At 35.8% G+C, this 23686-nt stretch overlaps 1 protein-coding gene across 1 annotated transcript; it reads right to left on the bottom strand.

The window, feature by feature from the left end:
- Positions 1-288: 288 nt before the first annotated feature.
- Positions 289-23557, bottom strand: SNX6 (sorting nexin 6). Its single transcript, XM_063290034.1, has 14 exons — positions 23481-23557; positions 23277-23324; positions 17677-17781; positions 16888-16998; positions 14780-14901; positions 13026-13149; positions 10421-10516; positions 8757-8862; positions 8218-8293; positions 7744-7783; positions 6057-6143; positions 5072-5231; positions 3945-4030; positions 289-1089 (listed from the first exon to the last, which is right to left on the bottom strand). The coding sequence occupies exons 1-14, from the start codon at positions 23484-23486 to the stop codon at positions 1036-1038; spliced, it is 1221 nt and encodes a 406-aa protein (XP_063146104.1). The 5' UTR covers positions 23487-23557; the 3' UTR covers positions 289-1035.
- Positions 23558-23686: the final 129 nt, after the last annotated feature.

The raw sequence follows: 23686 nt of genomic DNA on the forward strand, positions 1-23686 counted from the left end.
GTATAAAATACGGAATAAGCCATTTAAATTTTAGAAAGGCAAATTCTAGTTGAATGTTAGAAAAAACTTCCTAACAAAGCAGGCTGACAGAGAAATCTATTACCCAGAGAGATGGCGGACTCCCTTTCATTGAATATATTCAAGTGGAGACTAAAAGCTATCGTGTGGGACACTTTAATTTGGATTCTTGCTCTGAGCAGAAGACTGGACTTGAGGCCCTGAATTACTCTTTCCAACCCTGTAATTCTATATAATGCACTACATATGTGCCTCAATGTATATACAGTATTGGGGGATCAAGTATTTATTTAAAAACAGACATAATTAACTACTGAGTATAAAGTGAAGATAATTATCAGTTCACCAGGCTTAAAAATTACAATGATACAATGACTGTAGGATTTTAGAAAAATTCACTGATTGCACTGTTTATTTTACAGTAATTGGGATTAGTCTACAAGTTAAGGCAAATATACTAATGCATTTGCTTTTCTTTTGAGGTCCTATTATAAAGATTACATAAAGTTCGCTCCAAAATTTCTAGGAAATGTTACTTGAAAAAAGTTAAGATGCTTGGTAACAATATGTGAAATAACCAGTACAATGCTTTACAGTAACATTTTTCAAACATCTAGTGGCGATACTTAATCATTTTGAAACCATTTGTTTCAAATCAGCTTCAGACATTAGAAAGGTAGTAAAATAAGAATGGCAGCAATATTTAACACTAGCTTTAAACGCAAACATTCTATTGGCTATTTTCACAAAAGAAAGACTCAGAACATTTGGTTTCTTGGACAGTAAGAGTGTGCAGTGATCAAATTAACATGTGAATATTTGTATGTAGCAAATATACTGTTGCTTCATATAATCTGGAATTATTCTGATGCGCTTATGTTTTTAATTTTTTTGAAAAAAAGGAACGCATTTGTATATCCTTTGTCAACAAATTTATCCACCAAGTTGTAAATATTAATTCAAAGTCGTAAACTCCAGTGGAAGGCAGCCCTTATTAACAGGATGACAGATTCTGGTTTATGTATCACCATTTAACACTGCCAGACAGCTCTGCAACAGTTGTAAATTGCCCTGTAGTAATGAAAGAACAAAGAGGTTACTGTTAATTTGTGATTTCCTCCTGTCTCAAACTAGTAATATTATTAAAGATGCAAATCATTACAGGTGAACTGGCAAGACAGTATTTTATATAATCCAGTCTCCATACAAGTCGCACTGGGATTTAGTAGCTTCTGGATTTTCATAAAATGCTGTTACAGTTACCCATTACTAACACTGGCAGGTTCAGTTGAAGTGCAGGTAGAAGCAATTTGGCATTCATTTAATAAATTGCAAATATTATGTCAATGCCTCAGATTGGCATTGAAAGCAATTAAAAAATATAATAAAATAAAACAAACTCAACACTTAAAACTCAATGCATCAATTAAAATGTAAATATTAAAATGTAGAAAATTAAAAACAAATTTATTGGAGTCATTCTCTGAGCAACCCCAATCATTTCAGCACATTCTTTCATTAATGTCTGCCAGAATCCCAGAATTCTCAGTAATTGTCATATTGTTTCAGGAATTCTGAAAATTAATATCTGGAGAGTACCCAGGCTGGGGAAATCTGAATGTAGTTATATTTATTTTCTTATTAGACTTATATGCTAATTCAGTAAAAGTTGACTAAGTTTTTTTTTCAGTTTTTTTTTCTAAAAATAAAGGAGGTTGAAATTTAGAAGCTTAAAGAATTTAAAGAATATTAAACAAATGGCAAAAAGCTGAATAAGAATTTAAGAAAGTTTTAAATGGTTTAATTGGAATTTGGAATATTAGGACTTTTGCTAAGATTTTTGAAAAACTGAGTAAACAAAACAATGTTTCTGTAGGAATACAAATTGTTTAGTCTACCAGGAAAGAGATCACTGGTTGAAAGTTGAAAACAAAACAGTAATGAATTTGTTGTAATGCCACCCAGAGTCACCTTGTGTGAGATGGGCAGGTATATAAATGTGAGCAATAAATAAATGAAATGAAATGAAACCTAAGACTTCATGAATACAGAAATGGGCCACTAGAGGGAACTAAAGCTCCAGGCAGGAAAAAGAAAAGTGAAATTGGCAAAATGACAAATAAAGGTATGACACTTGAGACATTTCAAAGGATTTTTTAAGAACTGGGAGAGAAACTTATAACCAATCTGACAGCAATTATCTTTGTACCTTATAAACTACAAGTGAAAGATGTAAGAAAAATACGGAAGAATTTACAGACAGGATGAAGAAGGGATACAAATCCTAGATCATGAGAAATATTAGAAAATAAAGAAATTGAGGATTATAAAAAAGAGATGAGAGTGAAAACAAAATGACAAATCAAGAGATGAAAAAGAAACTGGGCAAGGACTTATTTTTAGATTTACAAAAGAGAGTTTCTAGCATCTTTTGGAACACTTCCCCCAGAGGTGAGGCAAGTCCCCTCTCTCCTGACTTTCCAGAAAAAGGTTAAGACCTGGCTCTGCCATCTTGCTTGGGGCAGGAAGAGGGTAGTCATCTTGGGGGTGGCTAGTGCCTAAGTGGTCCCCATGTATTTATGAATTTGAATCTGCCATCTTGAATGCTATTTTATATTTTATATTTATATTTATGTACATATCTTGTTTTTTATTGTATTTTAACCTTTTAACTTTATTGTAAACCACCCAGAGTCCCTCTTTTGGGGGAGATGGGTGGTGGCGAAATCAGATAGATGGATGGATGGATGGATGGATGGATAGAAGATAGATAGATAGATAGATAGATAGATAGATAGATAGATAGATAGATAGATAGATAGATCTTTAAAAAATCTGAGATGGGAGAAAGGAAGTCTACATGGAGATTCAATCCTACAACAGCAACTTGATGAACTAAAGATTAAGATTGTTAGAAGCAAAAGAAAGGAATATAAAGTTGGGTTGTTTGATCAGGGCTAAAATATGGATTATTTTTATAACGCTCTGGAAATGCTTTATGGACTTTTTGCCATTTGGACAGAAATGACAATTTTTGGATTTGTGAATGGATAAGGGGGGGCTATGGGAAGAAGTGAAGCATGTAGGGAGTGGGGAACTATAAATTTGCCTGTACTTGTTGCAAGGAAGATCAGGAGTCACTTCTTTAAAAAAAAAAAATTTCCTATCTCCCTTCTTTTCTGTTTTTTTTTCTTTTTTGCACTTTATGGGTTTTTTCTGATTTCAGTTTGTATTATCTTTTAGCATCATAAAACTCTTCAATAAAAAGTATTTTAAAAAGAAGCAGCTTGAAATGAATTATTGTAAAAAGAGACATAAAAAACTATTGCATGAGGAAGGCTGATGACAATAAGGACTGTTGAACTGTGGCCTAACCTGAAATACGTGTCTGAGCCAAATCACAGTAGCGAACATTAATAACCCACTCTAAACAAAATAGTTTATCTAAGAGAAGTAACTGTATCTCTCTTTGCTTTTTACTAAAACACCTATCTAAAGTACCTCACGGCTGCTATAAAAGCAACATCCCATCTTCCTTTTTTGAAAAAGGAAAAAGGCACTTCTAAGTAAAGGGGGAAAAAATGGAAAAAACACACAAATTTGCCCATATAGAAGCAACCTATTACTGATGCAAATATAAGTGATGCGAGTGCTTCCATTAATTTCAATAGCACTTGCTGCTTCTAATATCTTAAAATTGATTCAGAAATAAATATGCTATATTAGAAATAACCCTGAAATATTTCAAATTGAGATTGTTCATCCTTTGTCTTTAAAAAAAAGGATATAGACAATCTATGTATCACTCATTATATTTAATTTCCATTTCAGGTTTTTGGGTAGAGCATCTATTACATTAAGACATATTTGTATTTTCTGGCTTCTAAAGTGCACAGAATTTAAATTACAAGAAACAATATTATAACCTTAGCATGTTTCAGTTCCAACTCAGCCAGTTCTACCAGATTTTTCCTGAATGCAGCAACTCTTCTGGTTTTAAAATCTATAAGTTCTGTAGGAAATGAAAAGGTTTGGCATTTCAATTATAAAATGTAACATTTAAGAGAATTCTGCCTAGATCCAAACACAAACTTCAGTTCAGAAGCTCTTTTGTAAGCCTGATACATCAAGTCCAACAATATTAGATCCAACAGCATTAAATCTAGTCAAATGATTTTATGTAATTAATTCATACAGTCATCACAATTTTTTGAAACAGGGAAATATTTTTTCTAACCATGTTGGAATCCACAACCTTCATCATGTTCAGATACTCTAGGATAAAGAACAAACTTACCTTTTAATTTAACTGGCTTGGCTGTTCTAGCTACAATTGCCTACCAGTCTTCCATCCTATTGATAAGGATCTCAGATATTAACTGGGTGAGTTTCTGGCAGGTAATGCGGTCAACCATCCAGTGAAGCCAAACTGGTATCAGTTAACATTTTAAGAGCTTTGATTCTGCTAACCTTATCAACCAGCATTACAACTTCCAAGTTACAAGAACAGTTTAACAAATGTATTCTATATAAAAGCATTTTCCTATAGGAATAAGTAGGAACTAACGAACAACTACTTATTTTTTCAGGTGTTACGTGCATAATTTTTTAAAAATCAAAGCAACCTCTAGATCTTGCAGCACCTTAAAGGCTAAGAAAGTATAAGCTTTTGTGGATTTCAGTCCATTTCATGACATGCTGCTACTAGTACATATAGAAGTACTGGATGGCAGTGGGGCTGGGAGTAAGGGGGAAATGAAAGCAATATTAGAAGTAAATCAAATGCCAGAAAATAGCAGTATTTCATTATTATTGTTCATTAGCACCGTCCATATAGTCTGCATTTCATTTCCCCCCGAGTCTTTAGCAACTCACCCCTCAAGATGGACATACACGTATATTCTTGTATTTCAGAAGACATCCAACATCCAATGAACTGCACTGTAGTCCACAACAGATTACACCATAATCAAGTTGTTAGCCTTTAAGATGTCATTTTCTCTGAAAATTAATACATTGTAAAATTTAACAACTTCCAAGACTACTCCAGTACCTTGTTTTGCTGATTCAGATATTTTTTCAAATTTTTGACAGCAAAGTTGTTGAGTATTTTCAGCTTGCAGTACATCTTTGTTCTTTGCTCTTGCTTTGTCCAGTGCCTTGTTAGCATTTTCATAATCCACTAATGACCTTGATCTCCTATATAGAAGGTCCTGCAATAAATAAGAGAATAAAATCCAGATGCACATATTAACTTTAGAAATACTTTTTTAAAAAGATGATCTATTGTTATTCAAAATAGTATTATCTTTTATTCTTCTGTTATTAAGATAGCTATTTTGCAAAGCCAAATACCTTTCCTGTCGTGAAACTGAAAGCTCATTTAAGAGGAACTCTAACAGAAAACAGGCAACAGCTGAAGTAACCCACTGAAAGAACCAATCATCCAGTCCTTCTTTAAAAACAAGTAACCATAGCACAAGAATGCTTCTGCTACCACTACGCTTGCTTCACTTCCCGATCCCCACACCCCTCCAAAGTGAAGGGACTGTCTCATGTCAGTTTTTAACAAATATGGCTTAGCTGAAACCAGAGAATGGGAGCATCTAAACACTATCCTAGCAATAGGTTTTGATTTCAGCAGAGACAGTGCTATATCAAATATATGATATAGAAAGGAATGATTAGAAAGAAAAGTTGAATGGAGTGTGCATATTCATTTTAGATCATTGGCTAATCCATATAAAGTACTAGTTCCACTGAATATTACTTTCTGAAACATTTTCAAGCCATTCTTCTATTATTAGGCATGACAGCCGGGTGACCTTGGGCCAGGTACTCTCTCTCAGCCCAACTCACCTCACAGGGTTGTTGTGGTGGGGAAAATAGGAGGAGGAAGGAGTATTTGGTATGTTCGCCACCTTGAGTTATTTATAAAAAATAATTAAGGCGGGATAGAAAATAAATAAATAAAAATAAAATAAAAATAAATAACATCAAGTTCACAAGATACTTTTCTAACCAGAAATTCAGTTCACCTTTGCAGCTTGTGATTCTCTTAGGTAGTATTTTAGAAGATCTGAGAGTTTAAGGTCCTCATCAGCAGATACACGGGCCTCTATTTTCTAAACATGAAAAGCAAATCAGAAGTAATATTTTAGGTAATACAAACCATCTCCATTTATAGTGTCTCAATTACGTGCTCCTACTTTAAGTAAATTAATTACAAGCAGACTTTTACAGAAGGCTATTGTCTACATCTTAACTGTCTGGTCACTGCAACTCAAAAAGTATATAGTAGCGCTAGAGAAGGTTCAGAGGAGGCAACTAAGATGAGCAAGGAGATAGAATAGTTTCCCTATGAGGAAGGTTGTGACATTTGGGGCTTTTTAGTCTAGAAAAGAGGCGAATAAGAGGGGACATGATTCAGGTGTATAAAATTATGCACGGTGAGGATAAAGTGGATAAGCCATTTTTCCCTTCCCAAAATACTAGAACCAGAGATCACCCAATGAAATTGAATCCTGGAAGAATTAGGACAGGCAGAAGGGGATAAAAATTACATAACATGTAACTCTACTTTGGAATTCACTACTACGAGATGTGCTAGCTACCAGCTTGGCTGGCTTCAAAAAGAGTTGGAACAATTCATGGAAGTCATAAGGATCAATGACTACGAGCCTTGATGGCAGTGTGAATGCCTCTGAAGGCCATCTACTGGGAGACTAGTAGGCTTCTTTGTGCAGCTGGTTGGCCGCTCTGAGAACAGAATGTTAGACTAGATGGGCCAGGGATCCGATCCAGTAGGGAACTACTTATGTTCTTATGAACAGGGACTGATTTCCACAACAAGGACACTTGTATCCTTTCATACTGAAGGACGGCTATGTAGATATCACTAAAGACAGACAGACCTTATTTTTCTAATCCATCGTTTTTAGAATATGACTTCTTAAGAATCCCAGCAAGTATAACTGGAAAAGGGTTATCCCAAATCAAATAGTAATTGTTGTCACTAAATTTGATATTTCAGAACAGCTTTAGATTTTAATGTAGCTGCTACAAAATATATTAAGCCACTTCTGCTGCACTGGAGGGTACTTCTGCTTCTTCTGAGAAGAATCCTGGACTTCTGTCCTATATTCAGCTCTGATTATGCCACCTGGGCAGTCAATTTACTGACTTTTATTCAGCAACAATACATCTGTACATTTGATAAGCTTCCAAACTGATAGCCAGGAAAACTTTGGATGGGGAAAGGTAAGAGCCAAGGCTATATAGATGGTTTGTTTCATATCCTTTTACCTTCTCAGCCTGTACTTTTCCCATAGTAATGCATACCGTTAACCACCATTAGTTATTTTATTTATTTATTTATTAAATTTATACATTGCCCATCTCACTATAAAAGCGACCCTGGGCAGCTTACAAATAAAAAAATTATAAAAACCATTATAAAAATACAAAAGATACAAAAAATAAAAGAAGGTGAAAGAGGAAAACTAAAAGGCAGAGAGAATGTCTTCAAATCACCAACCATCCCCAGGACTGCCTAAGTTATGTTTCCAAAATGCCTCTAGTCCAAATCCCTGAAAACATTACTTAACCAACAAACACAGGCTGTAACAACAGAAATATAAATAAAACAAGGACCTCAAGCCAGACAAAAATACCAAAATCTGAAGTTAACCAAACTGAAATCTTGCAATCTTTCATAATACATACCCTTGTTTTATCAAACAATTCAGATACTTTCAAGAAAAATCTGTAAATGAAGAGTAAATATAGTAAATGGTTTTCTGTGTCCTAGAAAAAAATAGTTTCTATTATAGTGGATTCAGTTCCATGCCAATAATTTTCGGGTGATATTTGTTTAGTCAGGATTACAGGCAGTTCTAAAAATTTCATAACTGTAATTTTAGATTGGATAAGTACTCAATAAATTGGATGAATAGATTTTAAAAAAGAGAAAGCTTGGAATCTTTATATTGTTTTATAGCCCTCTAGAATGAGGTTCCCCCTGAGAACTGAACAGCCAAGTGCAAAGTTGAGAGAAAAATAGCTGGAACTACCACATGATATGCACATTAATTTAAAAATATTCTAAATAATGTCAGGTACCACTTATATTACATAAGCAAGACATTCAAAATTCTGTGCTATAATTTCTTCACGTTATGTAACTTTTAAAAGACTTACTTGCATATATCTGTGGAGTCCTGTGTTCCCAATGTATATAATGAAGAACCAATTCTATTGTAGTCATCTGCAACATCTGAAAAAGAAAAAGAAGTTGTAGCGTTAAACTCATTTTATATTGTTAGGTTTTCTATATTAATTAATTATATTTATATATGAAGTACATCCACAATTTTGAGGGCTGGCATATGATTCATATCCTCAGGAATTCCATCTTCTTTAAAGTCACACATTTCTTAAATCTCGAACTTATTGATAACATCTAAACAAAAGTGCAGGCAGTATCTGTTTACCATCAGAAAATTCTACAAACCCAGATAAAAAGGAACAAAACACAGTTTGTCTCCTTCCATATGTGATCTTAGTCCTAACCAATCAAATATTTACTGTTTGTACTTTTTCAAAATACAACTTATCCTTGTCATATATTTCAGATTTATCAAATAAGATGTAATCTGCAATTAATAACATTTTTGCAACTTAATGTTACTTATGCTAATGCACCAAAAATACTTCCTATGCATCAGCCAGCAACTTACTTTTGTGGGATCTTGTCATTTTATCAGACTTGAGAGAGGAATCCTTGACACGGTTGTGGTATTCTACAAGGAATGTTCTTTCATGTTCAAAAAAATCATCCACATCCTGAATGCCAAGACAAATTGGAAGTAAGCAGAATAATTTTTAAGAGATGTAATTTACTTCTATTTTTATTGAACAAGTTAAAATGTAACTGCCTTAAGATAAACAAAAAAGATCCATTGTAGAAACAGTAGTTACATATCTGTAGTTACAGTGATGCTTAGTAAATTCCCAGGTTGAACACTCAAGAGAAGCAGTAATTCAGTTATGGTAGCATTTCAACAGGCTGATATTTAAAACACTTCTATGTCCCTTCTTTTTCTAAAGCTCAGATAAATAAAAATTGCACCAGATGAGGCAATCCTGGTGAAATGGGATTAGGTAAAGGTAAAGGTTTCCCTTGACGTAAAGTCCAGTCGAATCTGACTCTAGGGGGCGGTGCTCATCTCCGTTTCTAAGCCTTGGAGCCGGCGTTGTCATAGACACTTCCGGGTCATGTGGCCAGCATGACGACTCGGAACGCCGTTACCTTCCCGCCAAAGCGGTACCTATTGATCTACTCACATTTGCATGTTTTCGAACTGCTAGGTGAGCAGGAGCTGGGACGAGCAACGGGAGCTCACCCCGCCGCGCGGTTTCGAACCGCCGACCTTCCGATCGACAGCTCAGCGGTTTAACCCGCAGCGCCACCGCGTCCCTTGAAATGGGATTACATCGTTCAAAATTGCTCTCCAGTATAACAATTGAAGCTGGAAATTTTCAGCACATCTGGAGGACACCAAGTTGGGAAAAGCAGCAACAAACATATTAATCCACCAAGCTGTGTGATGTATAAGTACAGAAAGGAAGATTAATTATATTTATATAAATATGCAAATATTTAATCTCCTTTCCTATGTTTCACTTCTAAAGAATTAGGGGGGGAATCTATTTTGCCTTACAGGAGACATACACCGACATTACATGGTATAAATACAACAATACTTTTGAGTCACAATGTTTGGAAGTATAGCCATTTGTACAGAAGCCTAAAGAAAATGGTGGAGAACAACTTTTAATGAATTAGTTCTTTGTGACTAAACATACCACTCAGTGAGAGTGCCCATAATTTACCTTCGAAATTCTAAATGTTTCCATTGGCCTGTCAAAGTTGGGGATCCTTAGAGTGAGATATGCCATTTAGCCCATATAATTTAAGCTGCAGGTATAAATGAGGAAATTCTGAGATTATGATTACTTTGGCAAGCATTTCAAGATTAGATGGATAGATCTGATATGGAAAAATGCTACACATTTAAGCCTCACCTCTGCAGCAATCTAAGGGACTAAACAGGCCACAAGAATCATCCTGTAATTTCTATATCCAGAAGGGCAGAAAGCAAGTTTCAATTTCTTCAGGAAAGCTGCCAGAGGGTTCCTCACTTTAGCAAAGTCCCTCACAAACTCTCAACACTAGATATACTGCATGACTCATATGGCGTGTTGGAAAGAGCTACTCTTTGTGTACAACAGTTGTCTGTAAATTACTTGGGGTATATGCCTCTTGCAAATTATTTAAATTCGTATCTTTGAACAACACTCAGAAATGAGATACAAGGCTTTAAAATTGCTTAAAGATCACCTTCACTCCTGAAACAATGACACCATCTGCAGACTTAACCATGTTTTTAAAAAAGTCTTCAAGTTTCTCTTTCTTATTTTTCCCCCGTACACTCAACTGAAATAGAGAAATGCATAATGTAAGTTTCCTTTTTTCAATTCATATATATATATTTTTATATTATTACCTCAAAGCAGTCCTCACAAAAGCCAGAATGTCATCAATGTCATTTTCACGTCACCTTTTTACTGTAACATTTCATTCATTACCCATTTACAGTGGATTTTGATGTGCTTCCCTTCTTATTTATTAGATGTATTTCTAATATATCAAGGTAGCTTAATTGGCTAACTCCCTTCATTTTACCCCACCACAACTTGTGAGTAGGCTCATCTGGAAAAAAGAGTGCCTGGCTCAAAGTCAGTCAGTGAGTTTCCATGATTGGGGGTGGACTTGGTGTCCCCAGTCCATCACATTAACCACAACAAAGCACTGATTTTCTTTTTTAAATATTTGTACATCTATTCTAATTTTGGGAATTGTATCTTTTTCAGGTTTTTGGGTGCCGAGAGTTTTCTTCATTCTAATACTTGTAATTTGCTATAAGTAAAAACTGGGTATTTAAAAAATATTAACAATGTTACATCCAAGTAAATAGAACAATGCTTATTTCAACAGATGGCTAGACCAGAAAACTAACGTGGTTTTTTAGTTCATGTTTAAAATTTTAGAGGCACTTGTATATTTGAATTGCATGTTGACCACTTTTCACAAAGCATGTTCATGATGGTGGAAATATTTCAATGAAAAATTGTATGTATTATGTAAAACAAAATCGTAGTTTTTAAAATGCATGACCACTTTTTAAAAAGACATCATCAGTGCTGATGGACCAAGGTCTATCAATTCTCCAAAATGAGCATCCAACTACGTATCTGTGGATTCCTAGGATTCTGCAGCCATCATGGAAGGTTGATCAAACATTTTCCTTCTCCATGGCTAAAGAGATGTTTCTGGAAAACCCAGTACCAGAGTACAAAGGCAACTGCCTTCTCCTGTGGCTGCTTAACAGCAACTGATTAATAGAAACAGCTTATCTCCAACTATATTATATAATTATATTGACTAACAATCATTAATCTATGTAATCCTACTTTCAGAAGCAGTAAACTAGTAGCCATCACCATATTCAATAATAGCAAGTCTCAAATTTTAAGTATACATTGGTGAAGCGGCACTTTATCCTGAATTTACTGCTAATCAATCTTATCAGATGATCCCAAGTTCTAGAATTTGAAAAAAAAAGATTTTATTAATTTTCTCTTGATGGTGCATATATTAAACCTCTGGCAAGTCCTGCTGTAAAATAAATGTTCCAAATGCATATAAAAATGCTTCAATCCTATCATTTGGCTGTTCCTTTCTATACATTTTTACTAAAGCAATATCCTTTGAAATGAGTTCAACAGAAATGTTCATCTCAAATGTGATTTCTCATTAGACATCAGAGGGAAGTATAGTACTAGCCATTTATAGTCGATTCTCGTTATTCATGGTAGTTACATACTATAAAGTTGTCACAAACACTAAATTAGTGATCCTCAGCTGGGAACATGCAAGTTAGACAACTCAATTTTTTCCTCACTCTGTACATGTCCACGAATGAATGCAAAAACATCGCAAGTATTGATTTTGGGGTTCGAAATAAAATTTACCAAGTAGGCAAATTCGCAAATATGGAATCTGTGAATAATGAGGATCAACTGTATTTCAATTTCTTCCTAATAATGCCTGGGGATCAATGAAGCATTTTCTCTTTTTGTCATTTCCACACAACCATCTATCATGACTCAACCCCCCTTTTTTTTTAACCTGGAAAATCACAAAGTTAGAAATCCCCAGTGACATCCCTTGTTTATGCTGACTTTCAGTTGTTTTATTACCAGTGCTCCCAATCTGAGAAATCATTCTGGAGCTCTCACATTAACCTTGTATTAATGTGAAAAACAAAAAAAGAAAACGAATACATGTTTCCAATTCTAGTGCTAGCAATTCCTGTACTTCCTCAGGGAACTGTGCTCCTCACTTTCCTTTACTGTCCATGTTTTCCTTCTCTTCATCTCTTGCATTTTAACCTCTTTAATTCCTAAGAGGATGGTTCCTGTTATTCCTTATCAAAGTTCGATCTCTGTAAGGAACATGTCCAAATACTTTTTAGAACTGCCATATCCTCTAGATCAGTGTTTCTCAACCTTAGTAACTTTAAGGTGTTTGAACTTCAACTCCTAGAATTCCCCAGCCAGCATGGGAGTTGAAGTCCAGACACTTTAAAGTTGCTAAGGTTGAGAAATACTGCTCTAGATCATGGCTGGTTCAAAAGATCTATTTAACGAGGCAAGAGGTCTCACTGTAGAAATCATGCTGTTCTTCCTTCATGAAGATTTGTTTTTAGATGCTAATTTTATCCATCATATTCACATAATATATATTTTTTCAGGGATAATTTATTTCTACATCTTATATTGAATTCTTAAATGAATACAACGCTTTGCAATTTTTCAATATTAAGAACATATCCTGCTTTCCGGGTAAGTGCAGACTGCTTTTGTTATGAATCAGTACTCACATCCTGATTATATTCCAAGAAGACATGGAAATTTAAATCCTTTCTCAAAATGGGATGAGCAGCTACACGACACAAGAAGACTTCATGCATGGCTACTGTCTTCTTGAAGATTGCCAAGTATTCCCTATATATGAAAAAAGTGGTATTATTTTGTAAATAGCATTTCTACATGAAAAGCAATAGATTATTTGCTGTAATGAGCCAGAATCTAGACAAGTCATATATTTTGCATATCTTTCTTATATACCACATTCAAAATTATTTGTTTATAGAAAAGGGAACTGAAGGAAAGTTTTCATTCTGTTAAGTTCTCACCTTCCCTAATAGCTGGGAGGATAAAGTGAGAATGATATCCAACTAGTGTCCCTTTGCTGGCAGAAGGCATTGCTCAGCAGAATGAGAAAGGAAGTCATTTCTGTTAATTTTTCCACTTTTCAGGACCCTCGCAACCCTCTCCTATAAGGGGTACAGGTTCAGATTAATGACCAAATATCACTTCCCTATTCTGACAATGATGGAAGCTGGTTGGATATCCTCTAAATTACCTTCATAAATGAAATAATTAAAAATGAAAGAAGTGACAAGCAGAATCAATGAAAGAAATAGTACGATGCAACTGGCATAAATCTAGTTCAACCTTCTATAATATGGTTTCCTATCAAATAGCAGGACTTCTAGAATTCTCAGGAAAGATTATGCTGGTGGGGACATTTTGTAAGTGGATGTCCACACAACTGGAGAGCAACCAAACTGGGAAAGGCAGAGTTAGATTAAACTAAACTACAAAGATGCCTTTAAAAGATGCATCAAGCAAGCAAAACACATGCTAATAATTAGCTTAACTACTTTAAAATGATTGTCATAATCATAAATTTCCAGGTATACAGAAATTTAAAATGAATATATATTTGGTTATTCTTGTTATATACAAAACACAGGACACTGATCTCTTATAAGGAAGCAATTTGCATTCCCAGCCCATTATGTAACTAAGGAAGGAAAACAAGCCATCTCCTTTTAAAATGGAACAATTTAATCTTCCTCCTCATTCCACAAATGATGAATTCTCTAGGTATCCATCAACCTCTGCCTTCTCTGGCATATATATATGGGCTTAAAACTTTTGCGCACTATAGTATGAGGGGAAAAAAATGCAAGATCCTCTCTGTTTAGAAGCTACCTGTTTTTTACATTTTCCAAACACACATGTAAAAGTTCTGAGGAGAGGATGTCAGTATTCCCTAGCATTGTGCACTTGGATCCAAAGTACTTGCACAAGTATTTCATTGTTAACGCAGTATGTTATACAACGAGAGCACAACAAACGGCAAGAAAAGACTAAGGCAGCCTTCACAGTAAAAGTATTTGACATCATGCCTTTACAGTTCATTTTGGACAAACTATAGATTGGTACAGAGGCTACACTATTAAAAAGCAACCACATAAGAAATCATTATTTCATATTATCTCAAAAAGAAAACCCAGTGGATTGCAACCCTAATCTACCATTTGATTGGACAGTTGAAAGGCTAAGCATAGTGCACAAAATTCCCAGAGAAAATTGTTATTCAGAACTATTTATCACATAAAATAATTTTTTGGTCCTAATGCTCTGTTCCACTTCCCCCCACCACCACTTTTCCATTATTTTAATATAGGTAAGGTATTATTTCAGCAGTCATAGGCAAATATGCCAATCTGCCTGAAACTTCTAGAAAGATTTGGAGCTGGAAGTATAAAAACTGTGCACATACGCTTCTAATTCTTGCTTCATCTTGGTAAATTCTTCCTTAGTCATCGATCCTTCTCCTTCACCAAGCTTCTGCAATTTTTCTCTTGAAGCATCAAAGTCAGGCCTCGGTGGCGCTGGTGGTATCTGTCAAATGAGTTGATCAGGTTTATTTTAAAATCTTTTCCACAGTAAAAACCCTTTGGATAAGCATACAATAAGCCGTTTAAGAACATCAACACAGCCTCTTGCCTTATTCTGTCCAATGCATTAAGACTAAAGTTAATGTTACCTCATGAACAATTTATCTAGGCATACCACTTCACCACTGTTTTAAAATATTATTTAAGATACCATGTCTCCCCTATTCCAATTATAATGCTTAAGGAAGTTCATAATACTATGAAAAAGGCATATTTTAAAATGTATGCTGCATCTGTCATAAATCAGTATGGGGATTTTTAAATTAGAAATTATTTCAGGAAGTTCTGAATAAAAGCATCCAGAATCAAGTATGATTACTGGAAAGTTTAAATTAGATTCAAGTATCTTTAAAATAAAAGTCACTCAAGTTTAAATCCCACCTATTCAAGGGTTTATTTGCAATATATAAAACAACAAATCTAGCTAATAATTTGTAATCAACAATACTTTTTTCTTCATAATGACCTGAGAAAGTACTATGAAATGTGTAATATCATCCTCCCATAAAATTAGCTTAGTACTATACTGTGCAGTAGAATAAGACTGGTCAAGCACTAGACCCAGGAATATGTGTCCTCTTCATCTAGTTTTGAGAGTTATCAGGCCTTCCTCACTGCAATACCAAATACTGTACTTTTATTCCAGAAAATAATTTTTGAGAAGCCTCTAGTATCTCTTAGTGCAAACTTTCTTAACAACATATCCCCAGATAGTGATGGACTACAACACTAATCACCCTTATTTGCTTTATTGACTAGGAATTATGGAGGTATAATCTATTCTTTGGGGACAAAAGAGAAAGACCATTGAAGTAACCCTATCTACTAGAACTAAATCAATATTTTGCTTGCCAATTACTGTTAAAAGGAAATATTTAGCTGCAGAAATAAAAACAAATGGGTACAATTGAATCTGATATTCCAATTGAAGAATATACAAATGTGCTGCTAAAAGTTAAAATATTGTTAATTAACAATTTATTTTGTTTCTAACTTACATCAAACAATCCTTTAATTACTTAAGAAAGACAATTTCCTCAAGACTAGAAATCACTTCTATTTGTGGTGCATCCAAAAGCATGCTGCTTTTCTTTCATATTAAATCAAGTGCCATTTTGTTACAGTGAATACATTTTATATTCCTAGGTAAAGGTAGGTAAAGGTTTCCCTTGACATTAAGTCCAGTCGTGTCCAACTCTAGGGGGCGGTGCTCATCTCCATTTCAAAGCCGAAGAGCCGGAGTTTGTCCGTAGACACTTCCATGGTCATGTGGCCGGCATGACTAAATGGAACGCCGTTACCTGCCCGCTGAAGCGGTACCTATTAATCTACTCACATTGGCATGTTTTCAAACTGCTAGGTTGGCAAGAGCTGGGACTAGCAACGGGAGCTCACCCCATCACACGGATTCGAACCACCAACCTTCCGATCGGCAAGCTCAGCAGCTCAGTGGTTTAACCTGCTGCGCCACCGCGTCCCACTTTATATTCCTACTTTTACAATAATTTTATTATGTTGATATCCTGCACACCTTCACTTCAAAAAAGTCCACAGCCTAATAATCGGCTATGCCTTTTTTGAAGAGCAATATTTTAGCACCTCTAAATATCACAGCTCCTCCCTTAATTGCAGCAACCAAAGTAATCAACTAGATGCTTCAGCTTATAGTTTGTTGTACTTATCGCTTGTAAATCAGAAGTGAAATATTAAGACATGGAAAGGTCCTGAATTAAGCAACAGAAAGGATGATGTAATAAGTGGGAAATTAAAGAAAGAATTGGAATTCTTTCAAACATCTGGTTTCATTAAGTTCAGAAGAATAAAATTTTATGCAACACTCTGTGGTGCAAGCCTGCAACAGGAAGTATGAGAGCAACATCTGCTACTGTCAGATCTTCTTCTTAAAGTTCTTTGGAAAATAATCACTTACAATGTAGCCCGCATAATCTTCATTCTCAACAAAGGAATCATGAAGCCAGATAAACTCTTCATGTTGTCTGACAACTGAAAATTCATTTTGTTTAAAATTTGGTAAAGAACTCTGCAGAACAAAATGGAAGGAATGAAACAATAAATGTACTGCCTCATGTTAGTACAAAAACAACAGAAATATCTCTTCAGTTATAAGGGATTATGCCTCAGACACAACATATTCAGAACAGGCCATTCAAAGAAGAAAGTAATTTAAAAGATATGGGGGGAAAAAGAACATGGAAATCTAGGAGCAAGTTTGATATCCACTCCCTTGCCCATAGCAATATATAATCCTTTCCTCATGTATACTAAATATTTTCACAGAGAAAAAGTGTATTATCACCCTATTCTTGCATTAAGACATTTTATGTTTAGTTAAATCCTACTGAAAGCAACAAGATTGTCATCAAACTATACTACCGTGAAACTCCATTTTTGGGATCTCAACCCAACAGACTCCACAAGAATTAATCACATTACATTGCAGTTTGCATTACATCATGCCAATGAAAAAATTTACATAATGTTATTAAACAAATTATATGCATGATACAAATAAGCAATCATCTGAAATATCATAATTTCTCAATTTACTGGACTTTTGGTTATGCTGGACAGGGAAACCACCTCCTACAACTGCTTCATTAAAATGAGATCTCATCGTATTTAATCCTTACATAGTAAGCTTTACTTACCCCTTTTTAAATCAATTATGGTATAAATAAAAAGCAATGTGAAGGATTACCTTTGTATGAACAGTGAATTTGACTTTGTCCCTTTCACTAAGAGCATCTGAAATGTCCACTTGCAAAGCAGCATCAGTTTGCAGATCTACAGTAACTGCTCTAAGCTGAAAAGGGAAAATTAATTAGTAAGAGACTTAAAAGATTATTAGAACCTTATTGGATTTTGATTGCACTTTAGTTTAGAAATAACCACACTATACACTATAGAACACTATAGACCAGAGGGAATGACAGTGATAACAAAATCAGCATATATTTTACAAGTTTTAGCTGATACTAGACAATCCTGTAACCTGTTGGGTCATCCTTTGAGAGGAAGGTAGTGCAGTCTGATGTGACCAGAATGAACACTAAATTTTAGGCTGACCATATCTTTTTTACCCCAATGCTGGACAGTCCTGCGATCATTTAAGAAGAGTATATATCACAAACATAAAAATAATTATAGTAGCAAATGAACTTCAATAATAAGTCAATATTTACTTACCTAAACTGATAAACAGAATGACCACAGACAGGCAAAAAAGCAGTGGGAGTGGGTGTGACTTCCTGCAGGCTTCCCCATTGACTTTGCTCTGTGGGAAGCTGGCAGGGAGTGTCTGGGATGCTACAATAGCCACAACTTTGCGAATAAAGCTGGTCTGAACACCGTGGAAATTTAAATTCCACAGGAGTAATGGGTCTTGAATTTTTTATGTATCCTTTAAGTTAGCATATTTTAGGCACCTTGACTCAAAAATTGTTGCAGTATAATGCACCGCTTGACCTAACTTGAGGGCATAAACAGACAAACAGATAAACACTATGAGAGTTTTAGTAGTATACAGATAAAATGGAATCCTATTAAGAATGCTTTCTAAACCGTTTTTTTAACTCAGAAATCATTTGATTTGGAAATGACTCAGTGTTTCCTTGATACTGACTATAGCAGAAATTAAGAACCTTTTTCAGCTTAATGGCTAAATTAGCATCAGGCAAGCATGCTGGTTGCTACATGATGGCAGTAGACGATTTCTCTCATTATGAGCAACTAAATGTTGAACATTGAAATGTTCTAACACATACCAGAGTCCAAGTAACAAGCAATTCAAATGTTAATTATGCTAAAATTACAAATGTTTACATGAATACAAATATTTTTGCTTGACATCTAAAGAATAATTGCATATGTAGCAGGCAGAAATCCTTTTAAAGGGCAGGATTCATAGCTAAAATAGTAATGTTTGTAAGCTAAGTTAAATATTGCATGTTTGTTATTATTCTCAAAGGTTTGCAGCATATTAGCTGCCATGAGATTTTAAGTTTTAGAATATTAAACGCAAAATAGATACAAACTGGGACAGATCTCTAAACTCAAATTTAATTTTTAAATTTGTTTGGAACCACCATTCCTACCTTGGAATAAAATAATTCACTACTAATGCATAAACTCCCAACATATATTTTAAACATGGAAACGTATTTAGCTGCCTTACAAAAGGAAGATGTGTCCTCTTTTTCTAAAACAACAAAATGCAAGCAATGTTTCATGAGCGACATGTAGCCTTTGTGGATGTCCACAAACACTTTTCTCTCCCAATTAACTTCTGTTACAGATTCTGACACTAATTTTCAGAAAGATTGTGTGGCCTCCAAGGCCATAAGGGATCAACTGCTCTTGCTTCGGCGCTGTATGACCCATGATGTTTGAAACAGTCTTAGATCACATGTGGGAAATCCACAGACAACCTGCAATGGCTCAGCTTACTGCAGGCAGCCGTATCCCCTCCTAATTGCCACCAGTTTTCAACAGCTCCTGCTCTTACTACTGCCACTCTTGCTGTCCCTTCCCCTCAAGAAGACGCACAGATTCAGTTTAGGGATTCACTGTTCAGCAAAGTGTATGGCTACAATATTAAGACAAATGTAATACTTACATTTTAAAAGAACTTAAACTGCAATTAAAAAAAAACTGATTTGATTATGAATTATCAGACATATTGTTCAAGGGAAAGATTTTTTTTTAAATAAAATTGACCTGCTGGCAGCAACATAAATTTCCTATATTTCCAATCTCCAGAATTTTACTTCCATTTGACACAAAATTAGAGTGTAACTTAACCTTCAATCAACGATCTCCAGAATTAGGGCCTCAGCTTCCTTTTCCTTTTGAATGAAATGTACATTCAAATTTACAGTACAAGTGAGGGCAAAACTCCTGCAACTTTTAAATAACAGGTAAAGCTTTCCACTGCTTATGTATGTAAGTATCTCTATTATCGTGTCCATGCCTTTCAGTAAGCACTAAGAATTTTTTCCTTACAAAATAATGTCACTGCATTAATCAGGCTTGATGTTTTACACTATGTGAGCTTTTTTCTGATCAAGCAGCCAAGCTTTATCATTCTCATCATGTATCAGATGATGCAACAAAATTGTTATAAAGTAATTGTTGTAAGGTAAATAACATACCAATAAAGCATTTCACAAGGGCATATTTTTTGTCACCTGGAATGATAGTAACCTAATGTTCACCTGGTACTACCCATTCTTAAAAAGATACTTATTGCTTAGAGTCAGTTGGCAAGCATCGGAAAGCACCATTCTAAATAGTAGCATTCTGTCTTCAAGAGCATCTAAGTACTTTATCAATTGTTCAGATATTGAATATTTTATAGCAATAACACTAGAATAGCAACATGAAAGCCATGCACTGATTTTGAAAAAAATTCAATGCACATCAAGGAAAAAAGATTACAGTACTAAATTCTTGAACTTATTTTCTACTGACAATAGCAAAAAAAAAAAGGAAGTTAGATAGGGAAACAAAAATGACTTCTCTCTAAACTGCCAAGAGTTGGGATCAGGTTCTCAAAATGATACCAAATATAATAGTACTTCTGTATTGTAAATCAGCCAAGTAAAAAAGCCAAGCCAAGCACTTCTATCATTATCTGTAAATGCTAACAATACTTTAATTCATAGAGCTCTAGTTACATGCTTCTAGCAACAAGATCAGAGACAGCTAAATAGTCCATGCCAGCCTTCCTCAACATGGTGCTCTTCATATATGATAGACTTCGGTTTCCAGAATTTCCAGCCAGTGATTGCTGACTAGGAATTTTACTTAACAGTTCTGAAGGGCATGGGAGTTGGGGTTGGTTGGCTCCAACCTTCCAAACAACCTTATTCATCTCATGATTTCACTATGAAATGCCTTCTGATATATTCAGAATTTTCCACCAAATTGCTGAGTTGCTCAGGATAAACCGATAGAGCATTTCTGCCATGGTGCCACTGCCCTTTTTCAAGACGGCAATTAACTGTACTTGTGTTCCTCATTATCTTGAACAAAAAGCTATTTTAAAAAGAACAGCTCTACTGGATTAGTCCAAAGGTCTAGTTAATTCAGCTTTTATTCCAACCAGATAAATGCACTAGTGCAACAGCATCCTCTTGCTTACATTACCCAGCAACTAGTATTGAGGAAAAATGTACAGCCAATATGACTTATGGTGTTAAAGTACAACCCTATGCACAATTACATAGATATTTTACTGAATTCAAATTCTTACCAGCAGATACATATGCATGAGATTGCAGCCTAGTCCTCTTATCAATTTGTTCAAGCCACTTTAAAATAGTCCAACCTTATCCAAGCATATAGAGAATGGATTACCCATCTATATTATAACTATACCTAGTTGGAAAAACTTTTGTACTTCAGGGCCAACTACTACTCAATTTTTGGTAGAACATATATTCTAAATCACATATTAAATTCTACAAATATTTACATCTCTATGTAGAAAATCACATTCACTGTAGTTAAACATCAGTGTTATGCCTCTGCAAACCAAAATTCTAAATTATTTATCAGCAGTGTGTATCTCTGTTGTAGAGAACTTGAGATCAAATGACAATCTTCGTCAAAGCATAATATTACCTTAATTACTCCACACTTAAGAGAAAACAGAACTGGAGAAAACAACCAACTAGACAATGCAGTGTCTCTATTCCAGGGATGGGTTCACTTTTGAACTTATAGGATTTTTTTTAAACCAGAATTCTTAAATCCATTATCTGGAGCCTAAATAAAAGGTATGTCCTAAATCACTTTGAATTAATTTTTTAAAATAACAGTTAACTGGAGTTTACTTTCTCTTTCAAAAAAAGCTGTCTTCATTTCAGAATTATAATTTAGGACAGGCTACCAATTTCATGTAGTGCTTGCAAAATAATTGGGAACTGCATTTCTGATAAACAGAATTTTATAGCAAACAGGGAGAGAATCAAGAAATATTGCTATAACATTACAATGTTGTCTAGCTGGTTATATTAAAGCAAAAATTCATCTTAACCAGTTGATAGTCTAGTTGTACAACTTGATATTTCTTTCTATAATTCTCTTAATAGTAATATAAAGTCTCTAAAATGTTTGACTTGTTGTTTATTCATTTAGTCACTTCCGACTCTTCGTGACTTCATGGACCAGCCCACGCCAGAGCTTCCTGTCGGTCGTCAACACCCCTAGCTCCCCCAGGGATGAGTCCATCACCTCTAGAATATCATCCATCCATCTTGCCCTTGGTCGGCCCCTCTTCCTTCCTTTTGCCTTCCACTTTCCCTAGCATCAGCATCTTCTCCAGGGTGTCCTGTCTTCTCATTATGTGGCCAAAAATATTTGACTACCTATCATTGATTCTATAGGTCTTGCAATGAAAACCACACAATTTCCTTACTACAGTCAAAGAAATAATACTTAGAATGCTAGCTACAGAACAGGAGCCCAACCAAGGTATAGGTCCTAAATCATCATTAAATAGAGTGGCCTGGGGAAGCAACAGCTCTCACCTAACTAGCAGGATTACTGCAAGGATAAAATGGGAAAGAAGAGAATTCACTATGAATTATTTTATTACTTTGAGGTGCTCATTGGGAAATTAAGAAGCCATGCAAGGGCTATGTCCATGTAATTGATTAAACCAAAAGCCATGGCATACAAATGGCTACCCCAAAAATTTTTTAAAAATCACATTATGCTTTAGTCTAAGGTATGAAATAAGCCATCAGGTTAAACATCTTTTCATTCAACATGTTATTGGAAGACATTCACTCTAGTCTCTTAACCGTGGTCTGTGATGTAGAGTAATTACATGAGCTTATTTCACAAAACTGACCAAAGACAAAGGAAATCACTATTACTCTTGGAACTACCGAAACAATTACACCCTCACAGCAAAGAGGAGGAAACGAGTATTCTGGATGCCTTGAGGTAATTACAGCCATTCGCGATGCAGCCGTTATTAATTTTTAGTTTGACTTTACAAATGTTACAGAAAAAAATCTCGAAGAACTGGCACCCAGCAGCAAGGCCTTATCCACAAGTCAAAGCGGAGCCCAGAGCAAGGACATTCCTGGTTCCGCGAGACGAGGCTGCCCAGGAAAAGGACCCCGCCCCCCTCGGCAGCCCAGCTCCTCCGCCCAGCAGCTCCGAGGGGGGTCAATCGCGAGCGAGCCCCACACCCGCACCCGTCCGCCCATCCACCCAGCGGCTAAATGAAACTGCCCCATACCGGGTGGGACAACCCGCCCCCCCATCTGCAAAGGCAGCACTTACGCCTCGGTCCTCCTCGGACAGGAAATCTGGGCCGTCGTCTGAGCCTTCCTGTCCCGAGCAAGGGCGGTGGCGGGACACGAGGTTGTCGGAGGCATCCCCGAGAGGAGAGGAAGAGAGAACAAAGCGACATAGCGGTTAGTGGCGAGACGGCCTCCAGCGCAGCCTCGTCGGCCACCCCTTGCCCTCAGCTCCCCAGGCACCTACCATCATGGCTGCTCGCAGCCCTTCCTCCGGCCTCGCGAGCGCCGGCCTAGCCCGCCCGTGCACCCGCCCAGACCGAAGGGGCGGGATTAAGGCGGGGACAGGGGCGGTGGCTGCGGCGCCCAAAAATGCGGGGAGGCGTTCTTACGAGCGTTACGGCCGCAGCGTCGTACCTGGGAGGGGAGTTGGGTTCATTCATGCGTCGTGTG

Source organism: Candoia aspera, chromosome 1 (assembly GCF_035149785.1).
Source record: "Candoia aspera isolate rCanAsp1 chromosome 1, rCanAsp1.hap2, whole genome shotgun sequence".
NCBI lineage: Eukaryota > Metazoa > Chordata > Lepidosauria > Squamata > Boidae > Candoia > Candoia aspera.

What these genes read in the sequence shown, in the direction of transcription:
- SNX6 (XM_063290034.1), bottom strand. An exon ending in GACTCCACAGATATATGCAA is followed by an intron (nt 7,784 to 8,217) that starts GTAAGTCTTTTA and finishes CTTCATTTACAG; the next exon opens with ATTTTTCTTGAAAGTATCTG. An exon ending in ATCTGAATCAGCAAAACAAG is followed by an intron (nt 4,031 to 5,071) that starts GTACTGGAGTAG and finishes CATTTCCTACAG; the next exon opens with AACTTATAGATTTTAAAACC.